This window comes from Atta colombica, unplaced genomic scaffold, assembly GCF_001594045.1.
Source record: "Atta colombica isolate Treedump-2 unplaced genomic scaffold, Acol1.0 scaffold226, whole genome shotgun sequence".
Lineage (NCBI taxonomy): Eukaryota > Metazoa > Arthropoda > Insecta > Hymenoptera > Formicidae > Atta > Atta colombica.
Genome location: NW_017259323.1, coordinates 13,365 through 25,638, shown reverse-complemented (window position 1 = coordinate 25,638; position 12,274 = coordinate 13,365). Strand labels below are relative to the sequence as shown.

Genomic DNA, 12,274 nt, shown 5'->3' with positions numbered 1-12,274 from the left:
ATATTTATTATATATATTATTTAAATATTATATCATTATTTTTTTATTGAGAAAAAGTCAATTTATATAATATATTGTCATCTCATTTCACTAAACATAAGCAAATTTTGAATGTACCATAATAATTTTCGTAATCTTCGAACTTGCGCTTCTAAATGATTCTCTTCATGGCCTTCATCTTCATGCTGTCTCCCTAGAGATTTCGCAATCGTGTTGTGCAACGATTATCAAAGGAGTAATAAAGAATAAAACGGAATTAAGGACAAGGGAAGTTCGTAAACCGTGGATACATTCTCATTGTTATTGCTCGTTATTCTATGTGGCAAACGATATATCGCCGTTGTTGCAACGTTTTTTGAAAGAGTGCAAACTGGATGTCTCGAGGCGAGACAACGATCGATCATTGAACGGCGGTTAATCGATTCGTGAGATATCGGAATATACGATGTCGTCAACTGTGTCCATCTACTTGGCGAAGACAGCAGATCGTGGGACATGGACTTATCCATCATGCTCCGGATGCGGGACAAAGAATAATAAATGGCCGCGACGCGATCCTCCGCGAGTATTTGAAAAGATGGGCGGAATACTCCTTCGAGCTGCACGTGACTTTAAATCACGTCGGCCCACAAGCGTCACCGATACAGATACCGGCTTTGAAGCAAATGCTCCATGCTTGAGTTATCTTCACTCCTGTCAATAGCTTCTGAATATACTATCGCGAAGAATACAAATTCAAACGTCCTTCCTGTTCAGATGCAAATCGTGGCAAGTATAAATGGCGATGCATTTCATATCTTATATTTCAGAATAATTCCAAAAAAAGAGAAATGCAAACAATAAATAATCAATTAGTTATAGTTCGTTAAGACAATTATGTATTGAAATTGCTTTTACTGACAGTTTTGTTTCAATATTTTAACGTAATTTTTTTTTAAATATATTTTTAATGTAATTATCTAATCAAAAAAGAATACATGCAATGTATTTTTACTTTCTTTTACTTACATAATAGGTTTAATTTGTAAATCATATATCGAAAATTATACGTGTTGTTTAAAAGAAGCATAATCTCTTTTTATTTTTTTTACCGCGTATTTAATAATTTAAAAAACAATTTTCTTTTTTAGTAAAAAAATTAACAAAGATATTATGATTAATAATATCTTTGTTAATTTTTTTTAAAGTTAAATATTAAACGTTCAATTCATTTTGCTAACTTCGAATAAAAATCTAGAATTAAATATTTATACTAATACATTTATATTATATGTGCTATTATATGTATTTATTTTAATAATATAAATACAATTTTTCGATACAATGTTTTAACTTATCACATAAATAAAAGCAGATATACTTAATCGTGAAATTTTAATAAAGTAAAATTATAAGAATCTATTAAAATATAATATAAAACAGAGAATTTAAATTAAACAATTCACTCTTTAATCTTTCAAAAAATATATATTTTATATAATATAATCTTTTTCAAAATATATTTTCTGCATTGGAATCATTTATTGTCTCATCTCACTCCTTTTACTTGTCAATACAAAATCCATTAACTGAAAAGCGTTCGCAAATCGCTTGCGCTTTTATGACTTCCTCATCCAATATAAAACGTCGACCTTTTAATTCTTTGATTGCTAAAAATAGTCGCGGAGAGTAAGGGGTGACAAAGAATGAAGAACAACATGGATGCTTTTTTCTTCTAACAAATCGGACGTGAGATTTTCGCATGTGATAAAAACTGATAAACTAAACAATTAATAAAATATCAATCTCTAGTACAAACAAAAATCGTCCAGTTTTACTAGATACGACAGATTCTGTCAGAATGATCCGAGAGACCTTATGTAATCTGATTGTGAAGTCAAGTCGTGAAATGTTTTGTCATGAGAGGAGATTCTCCAGAAAATCTAACGTCACATCCGGCTTTACCATGTGAATCCGATTGGGATTTATCTTACGTGATTAATTCACAGTAAATCATAAAATAGAATTTCCATCTTCCAGTTCGATTTAAGACATCGTAGCTTCTTTCAGAAAATGTCTTGAGTTTATTTGCATATTCTTTAAGCAAGAGAGAAATTTTATTTGAATTCGTAAAGTTATTAAATTATTTCTGTCATATTTGTATTTTCTATAAATTTATTTATAATATTAAGAATCTTTTATTTTAGACCGCATGTGTGAGAAACACAATCAATACTAGAAAAATGCTTATTACGGTCCAAGCTGAATCTTCATTGCTTTAAATAATTCAATCTTGAATTACTAATATACACTATATATACTTGCATATATATCATATTGTACTCTTTTAGAACTTCGTGCTGAATTGTTTTTCCGACTATAAGACTATAATATTTAATTATTTAAAGCAATGAAGATCCAGCTTTGATCGTAATAGGCATTTTTCTAGTATTAATATTTATTTAGATGTAAGATAAGATAATATTTATAAGATATGTAGGATAATATCAAATATCGAATAATATCAAGCGATTTCTAAAAACTAAACATAAAGTAAATAATAATAAATTAATCTAGATTGCTCGTATAAATAAATCAAATTGAGTAAAGATGCGCTAAATGCGGTCAAGGCAAGATTTTAGTATAATAATATTTTTTATGAATATTTAAATACATTTTTCAGCTTGCACTGCGCGTCGAACATAGCTGATCTTGAAAACGTAGTTCTAAATTAAAGTTGGAAATAGTCATAAATTAAATAGATCAATTTAATAATTTAGTAATGATAGAAGCTAAAATAAGCATTTTAAATCACTGAAAAGAACTTATTGAGAAAAATATTATCTCAGTCAGGGTTGTTATTTTAATTCTGAGAGTTCATAAGATATAATATTGATGCTATACTTCTTTACTTAATTTATATTTAAGGTAATTATTAAAAATTATATGAATACTCACTTAAAAAAATGTAGTAACGAAAAAAGACTATAGTCCATAGTATCTAAAATGTAGCTGATATGAAATTTTATAATCTAGTACAGAAACGTGTGACTAATAGGAATTCATGTCACGATCAATCGGAATTCTTTTCAGGACTTGCATACCGTCGACTTAGAAGAATTCAAGCATGGCGGGACCAATATCACTGCCTTTCGATTAGTGGATCCAGAAAAGCCAGAAATTCAAAAGGTAATTCAAGATTGGATCTACGGTGAGAAACGCTATAATCGTGAGCTTGACATGGGACAGAACAGTAACAAGGTAAGATGCAACTCACAGAAAGTTAACGATAGTAACCGGAAATGGATTGCCACTGCTATATTATAGCGTAATATTGAAGTGGTTTATTTTACCGATGCCGATATTTTGCTCTCCAAGTTCGTCTCAAGTATAAATATAAATAATACACGGTACAAGATATATGGCTTCGCAAAGTGTAAGCGTAGGATGTTATGTATGCAAATGCAAAGATCGTTTCACGACGAAATATGTTCCCGTCCTTAAAGCGGCCGCGCGTCTCACGTAATAACACTCTAATTTCGCATTCTTCGTGCAAGCCCGCTTGACAGCCGCATCGATCTACTTCTTCTTGGTTCTTTCGCTTGCGAGACTTAGTGAGAGCCAGTTCACGCTCTTTGACATGACCGAGAATAACGGAGCGAATGTAATAATTGAGTATTACCCTATTTGAAACTTGACTACCACCTTGGGGAAATTGAATTCCCAGTGACACATGCCGATTCTCATAAGAATGCAAATATGACAAAAAATTGAATGATTGGTTCCATAATTCTTGATTCTGTTCTCCATTTGGCAAACTCGCTAGTCATTAATATTATATGTGACCCGAGAAGTTCGAAATCTTTGTGATTAAACAGATATTAAACAATATTGATTTATCTCTAAATTCTTATCCGTATTATTTCTTCAAAGAATGAATTAAAAATCAGGACAATGTACACAATACGGTATATAAATTATGAAATAAAAATTATTTAAAAAAATAGCATATAAAAAAATATTTTGAATATTTTTCATTCAAATTAGGATTCTTTACAATCAACACCGTTCTGTTCTCGTTTTTAATTTTTGCATCCTCTTTGTAATTATCTTCAGTTGATCGGTCACAACGGTATAAATTTTTGAAATAGCGCTAAAAAAATATTGTAATTTAAATGAAACTGAGATTACAGTTGAAAGGTTCAAGATTCAATATTCTAGAAAATGAGAGTAGAATATATGGATTGTAAAGATCTTATTTTAAATACAAAGTATTTAAATACAAAGTATTTAAAATACTTTTCTGACATGTTCTTTATTTAACATAATTTTTGAAGAATACACAATATGTATAAATATCAAATTAACCACAGTATTCTGATTATTAATAATTAAAAATAGCACAGTATTAGCAAAATAGTATGAACTTTCCCAATTAGTAATCACATTTAATTTTAAACGGATTAGATTTTAAATTAAGTTTTACTGAAATTGTATATGTATATGTATTGCACATTTACAAAATGCTACAAATTAAATTCAGTCAAATTTCAAGAAATTTACAGAAAATCAAGAAATTTACAGAAAATGTACCTCCACATCTGCTATATTTACATAAAATTATATAATTATTAAGAATATAGGCACTTATATGAATATAATTATTACGTTTACACGACATCCTTAATCGGATTTAATAACATGTGTAATTAAGAAACTAACAAAACACTATCAGTCTTCAGAAAGATAATTATGATTAGCCAATTAAGAGTGCTATGTAAATATAGTTAATTATTCACTATATATCTACATATACCTCGTGCTTTGAAGAAAAGATATTCAAACCTGAGAGCAGTAAAATTTTTAAAAGCTTTCGAAAGTTTTCTATCTAAAAACAAATCTCAGTTTGAAAGTATCTACTTGGAGCTTTTGTTACTTTCAAACTGAGATTTGTTTTTCAATAAGGATAAAAATATTTACTGGTTAATATTATTTTATATCTATAATTTATAAAATACGTACATTCAGCACAAACGTATTCACTATTACATTATTTTTTGTTTCAAGGATCATATATGTATATTTTCAATATATTTCGCATAAAAAATTTAAATACCTATTATTATAATCTAAAAAAATAACATCAATATCAAATTTTGAGACAATTTCAATTTAAATACTAATTCTATATATATTATATGTAAATAATAAAGACAAGCATTTTTTAAAACTGATTACTTGAATTGAAATAAATATGAATTTAAAGTTTGTAAAATGATAATGTTGCTAAACAAACAAGAAGTAAGTACATTGCGTTCCCCGTGTTATTATACATATTAACAAGAACCACCAAGCTAAAACGTTATATATTATTACACACTACATCCGTACTCATAATATTATATTACGCAAATTCACATCCGTAACATAATGTTAATATATATATAATAACTACAAGAAGTAGGTTGCTTTTCAATTTTATATCATATCACCGCTCTCTCAGTTCCCGCAAACCGTGAGGATAAGCGCATCTCCATTTTTATGCACGTCTCGAATTTGAAGAGGTCAGGTCAGATAGAAGTAGTCCGCGCACAAACATGATTTCCATGTTAGTTTCATTTCATTGCAAGTATGTGATTCGCGTACTACTTCCTTTACTTCCATAAGCCGATTTCAAATACAATCCATACGAAGGCGAGAACATCTCGTGACTCGTAGCGCAGGAAATTACATGTGCAGTTTACCTACTTCTGTGCTGAACACATTCTGTACACAGCGGCGTAATAAAAACGGCGGCAAATTAATCGGTATATATGTATATAGACGATGTACATGAAAGTATGCAAGTTTGCAAGTATTTCTATTAAGTCGACATTTTATTAGATGTATCGATTAAATCGATGTGCCGACATCCCGTATGGTATTATAGTATAAGATTGAGTATTAACCCTCCCTCTATAACCTTTTGACTGACACTAGTTTTATTCTCAAATTTCTTTGAAATAAAAAGAGGAGAACTTTGAAAGTTTAGAATAGTAAAAAAGAATTTAGACTGGATAAAGGGAGTAAAAACATGATTGTAGACGAAGAGTTACATGTCAGAATCTGTATGAAATATAATAATTCATCGGAGTCCACATAGAACATGTTAAATTTATGCAATGTAAACAATATTAGGAAGTTTATAAATATTTATTTTTTCTTAATGCTTATGTTAAAAGATTTATAATCATTCATCATTATTGTCTCTCTCATTGCAATGTTAATCATCTAAATTTTACCAAATGATGTTTGTATAAAACTTATTTTTTGTATAATATGCATTTGATATTTATGAAACGTAATGATAGATTTAAAGACAAATTGATTCAAAGATTAATTGCTTGTTTTTTTGCCTAATTTGTTGATTGCTCAATGTTTCTTAATTAATTACATATAATTTAGGGAATGACTAATCACGATGTCTCATGAAATAGCAGTCTTTGCTTTTTTTCATTTGTCAAGATTACTTGAGTCAGCACACTTATTCTCACCATTGTTCTATTTATATCTACAACCTGTCACGCCTTAATATGCTAATATATTTGTTAAAGTAATTTTACATAGCGTTTTTCACATTTGTGTGTAAACAAAAAATTGATAAATATATAATATAACTGCGAAACATAATTTTGTTCTGGAATAATATTATTTTATAAACGAATAAGTACAAATTATTAAGAAAAACACTGCTAATTGTAATTGATAATTATTCTTTTTATTAAATTTACGCTCTTATATTTTTATATTCTTACATTTTATATCTTAAGCTTGGAGAGCGTATGTTGTTGCTTAAGGTTTTTTTACTAATAAATAATGGTTAACAGATATGGATTGTGATGACAGATATGAATTGTTTAAATTATATTTTTCTTATAATACTATGAGTGCAATCTGATTTCACAAGTTAAATGAAGTAAAATCAAAATTTAAAGATTTTATGGAGGGTTTTTGATCCAAAAAGCGATTTTATCGAAAGATTAAATTTCATGATTTTGCTAAAAGAAAACTATTAAATATAAATTGAAGGTTTTGAGTACATATTTATTTTTAAGTATTATATTGAATTTCTGAAAAATTCTATGAGTTTAATCTTAGATAAAAAATACTAAATTCTTTGAGTTTAATATTTTTAAAGTTATAAATCATTATACGGATCTTAACTTATAAAATGACGATAAATATGATTGGAAGATTTTTATTTATTCGAAATAAAATTCTTAGTTAATCTTGTACATGAATATCGCTATCGTTCGTGCTAAAATCAAGTCAGTATAAGTTTGTTTTTTATCAATGAATTCTCTGAACTAATGCATATAGTACAATGTATTGAAGTAAAAAAATTACATTTGTTTCACCTCAACTTATTGGTTTCACCTCAACTTACTAGTTTAGAAAATTTTTCGATGAAGAACAGGCCTCATATTTTAACAATTTATATTTGTTTTACTGAGAACAGAAGCAAAACCTTTTAAAAAATTAGAACTTTGAGAAAATTAGAACTTTTTAGTGCCATCATTTTGCTAGTACTTAATATAACTTTTTTATTTTAATACGGGCAATAGAAATATTTATCTAGATTATACCCTGTAGATTAAACATTTTAATCTATAAAAATGTATATAAATGTATACAAATGTATATTCATACCGAAATACTATTTAACTATTATGATCGAGCTCACTAATAAGGCCATTTACTTATTAAAAATTTTGTCACTTTGTTTCGGATAAATAAAAATGATATCTACCATTACTTTAAAATGAGATATATGTAATGATTTATAATTTTAAGAATGTGCACACATTCATGATAGTTTATAATTTTTAAAAAATTAAGGTTAAAATTTTCAAAAATGTTCATACATAATTTAAATATTAATAAATATGTATTAAAAACCTTAAACTTTTACATTCAATAGCTTTTTTTAAGTCATAAAATTTAACTTAAAGAATCTCCTCTTTCTAGAATCCCCCCTTAAGAGTGAATTCCTGAATTGTATATAGTGCCACACCCCATAAAAGAAGCAAGTAACGAAATGCCAATTCGCGAAAAGCGAATTATATCGTCGCATCTGGCACGGCATCAACCACAGAAAAGTTGAGAAGTGCGAATCCGTACGTTCGGCTATTTCAACGGAAGCAACATCTGCTGGGTCCAGCGCATTGGGCCCTTAAAAAGGCCAATTTGCCCGGACACGGTTGCACGTTCGCGTAAACTTCCCAACAACTTTTTGTCGATGTTCTGCGGTATACGTAGCTGCAACACCTCGTACAAATATGTGACGGATCTGCTGCATCGTTCGTTACAGTAGCGTGTGTTGCGACATTATTCCGTGAAAGATGTTTTCTCGTGTCACCTTCCTTTTCCGCGTGAAAGTCGAGATGTGATTCAAGCGCACTAATATTTACTCTGTTGCCATAACGTGATAAAAATAGGAATATACTTTTTTAGCCTATTTCCGTGCAATTTATTTTTTCACATTACACACGATTTTAAGATATTATTACTTAAAATTATATATTGTAGTTAATGTATATCAAGCAAATTATTAATTTTTGTTAATGTTTAATATATGTTAAATTCTTCTATTTTATTTTCTTTACATAAGATAACCGCATTCTTGAAATCGAAAAATCAAATTTTTTATAGAAATGTAATTATAATAAGATATATTTAATCTTTGCAATTATAATTCTAGAAATTTCTAAAAAAAAATACAGCGCAACATAGATAATAAAATCTTATTGAGTTAATCAATCTAATTAATGAATTTTATGAAATCATCATTTATAATACAACTTGCAAAATTTGAATATTTTGTTTATTTCCATGAATTTCTATTAAAATTAAATAATTGAATTAAAATGATTGGCATTAAAAAAATATTTTACGAAGCATAACGTAAAATGTAATAAAATTGTAAAATAATTAATTGTAATTGTTATACGTCAAAGGAATAGTGATAATCCAATTCCTTGAATTAAAAATAATTTTATTATTTTTAACTTCTATGTGTATCAAAATGTAAATCAATTCATTTCTGTAATTAGTTTCTAAATAAATAACATTTATGTACACTTAATAAATAATAATAAATTTAAATCAAATTTAATATATTTTCTTAAGTTAAAATTTGACGTTATGAATTTAATAGCGCAGTAAGTAGCAGTCAAGTATTCTAGAAAAACCTCTAATCGTTGGTCGTCTTCTATCTTCTTTTTTTTGTAATTTTAATATAAATTTTCTTTTAGAAAAATACGCGTTTGATCCGTGACCTGTTCATAATATAGAGAAAATATATATATATATAATAAAGTAATTCCGCTCACCATACATGTAGTATATATATATATATATATATATATATATTAATGTATAAAAGATATGCTATTGATTTAATTTTTCTTTCAAATTTTCTTTTTTTATTAAGTTGTTAATATAGTTATGCTTTGATAATATAAAAGCTTTGATAATAGCAAGAATAAGAAAAAAGATATTATTCTCTTATTTTTCATCATATTCAAAATATTTTTTTTTCTTTCTCTCTCTTGTATCTTTGATCTTTACTATTGCTCAATCCTTTGTGGTTTCGTAATTTAATTTTGAGAAACTAATTCATTAATGTAGAAAAGTAATTCATTAATGTAGAAAAAAATTATGTTTCAAGAATACTGAAGTATAATCTGAATAATTAATCCAAGACTTCTAGTAATAATACAAGGCACTAATGTATCAATTAAACAGGAAAAATGCAATTACTCATTTTTTTGCGATTTGTTTGAAGCTTGCTCTTTTGTTGATTTATTGATGATAAAAAAATAATTAACAAAATACAACTATCTTTTTTATCGGAAACATACTTTCACGTACTTTGTTTTCTATCACATGGTATGGGCGGACAGAATTCGGTAGCTTGCCTGTAACATACAGAGACACCAATAGTTCGGAAGATATATCATCGTGACGACAGATAGCACATCTTCTATACTCGCTTCGAAGAGAAGAGAAGAACGAAATGCCGGCACAAAGAAATACTCGGTTGACTTTCTTATATAGTCTTATAAAATAAAACTTGTAAAATCGTCAATTGGAAGTCGCAAAACGAATGGTACCAAAGACTGCGCTATCGATTCGTGGCACGCAGAAACGCTAGTAATAAAAACTTTCTCAATTTGCCAGTTTCATCAGGTACAGTGTCGCAGCTTTACGAGGCGCCGGCCATCAGACTTTGCGCCGTTAAAATTAGAAATATAAAAGTCGTGGAATAATAAAGAAGAAAAGCAAGCAAGCTTCTTGAATCGAAATTTAGATACCTGTCAGTGAAATTATAGTTCTTTATATTCGACATTTATTAATAAAAAAACACACTAAATATATAAAGCCGTTAATAATAATATATTTATTATATATTTCTAGTTTAATTTCACTTTGTAGACTAGACATATATCATATATTCAATAACTTAAGAAAACATGAGCTGTGAGAAATAAAAACGGATTGATTTCGTTCTTTGCTATTGAGCAAGAGAACGTTTATCATTAGAATTCATCTTTATGGAATGAATTCTTTTGATTATAAGATCGTGCAATTTATAGAAGATCATGTCTTCAAACAGACATCTTATTCATGATAAGAGATTTACAATAAAGAACTATTTCTTTCCTCAATAATTTGAAAGCGTTCTATTATAAACACACGCGCAGCTATATATATAAAAAATATATGAATGTCAAGAAAATGAAATAAAAGGTATATCAATTTATAACTAACAAATTTTCTCAATAAACAACATCGATAATGTCCTTCAGAAGAAAAATTCTTAATTGTCTCCTAACTCCACAATTAGGTATCTAATAATTAATAATTAGATTCAATGTCACAATGCGCATATATGCAAAATATGAACAAAACATTAAACAGAGCCAAGACATCATTGAAACAATTATGAGAGTTAGCACAGTCACAACATATAGTCGACGCTGTCGAGATTTAATGACGATATCATGCAAAGGCGTCGTCACATAACAAACAATCACGTTTGGGCGAATTCCGTAACGGGGATATGTCTGTCCCTCGGAGGGATGTAGGCAATCCCATTACGAGCGTGTCAAAGCCAGGCTAATTAACTCAATCGCGTACACGCAGCAAACAAACGGACAATATATTGATTTGATTACAGACGAAATATAGCCGGGTAGAATCGGCAAGCGAACATAAGCTCGTTATTCCGGGCATAAATTGCAGATTATTTTGCAACGCCACTTGTCAATAGACTTGTATAAGAAGTTCAACGCGGTGATTACATGGCACAATTTTGTTTCTTACTAATTAGCAAGTACATCCGTGCTTGCGACTTTCTATGGATGATTAAAGAATCCTCCCTCTCTCTATCCCTTCCTTCGTCCCCCTCTCCGCTTCCTCTTAACCCCCTTCTCCCTTCCCGCCTTTCCCCTCTCCCATCCCCGATCACCCTCTCTTCCTTTCTCTCTCCCTCTCTCCTCTTTCCTCCCTCCTTGCTTCCCTCTCTTCCCCCCTCCCCCTTCTCTATCCTTCCTCTATTCCATACATTTCACACAATCATCAATTATTTTCAGCTATCGAATTTAAAGTTCTACACCAAGAAAAATGTTTTTGATGGTATCAAGAAAAAGTACAAACAAAATAAATTTTAATTACATTAAATTAAATTTTCTAATTATTTTGATTAGAATATTTAATAGATTTAACTGTTAAATGTTTGATTTATTCCTTTTTGATCAAAATTTCAATTAATGAAACGAGATTTTTTTCAATGTGTATTACATTGTACTACTTCTTTTGTTCTTACAAAAACAAAAAATACATTATCTCAATTTTGGAAAATATATAATTAATTGTGCTTTTTTCTTTCTTGCACGCATGGAGCAGAATAATTTAACTACTATAAAGGTAAGTTAAAAATGTTTGTTAATAGACAAATAAAAAAATATCTGCTGCAAAATTGAGATTTTAATATAACTTATTTTAATATAATGCAGTCACATATATTTTTTAATTCTCATAAGTCTTATGGTGGAAAATATATTTAAATGAATAACTGCGCCTTCAAACATTTTACGGTGACATAAAAACGATCTGAATCGTTTTTACGCTTGTAATTCATTACTCATAGAGCCAATTCATTACTCATGGAGCGTGATCTAATATCTCACATTTCATTACGAGTGAATTATCTGTGAAAAGCGAGAACATTTAATCAGGAACATCAACTGAC

The 12,274-nt window shown here is 28.7% G+C and overlaps 1 protein-coding gene across 1 annotated transcript in view; it reads left to right on the top strand.

Annotated features, from left to right (window-relative positions):
* Positions 1-12,274, top strand: part of LOC108688158 (glutamate receptor ionotropic, kainate 1-like) — a gene marked incomplete at its 3' end in the record, with an annotated part of 131,291 nt that overhangs the window by 105,860 nt on the left and 13,157 nt on the right. Inside the window, exons 6-7 of the mRNA XM_018194302.1 lie at positions 3,073-3,240; positions 11,929-11,949. Coding sequence (XP_018049791.1) covers positions 3,073-3,240; positions 11,929-11,949 — 189 coding nt within the window. The remainder of the gene's footprint in view (positions 1-3,072; positions 3,241-11,928; positions 11,950-12,274) is intronic.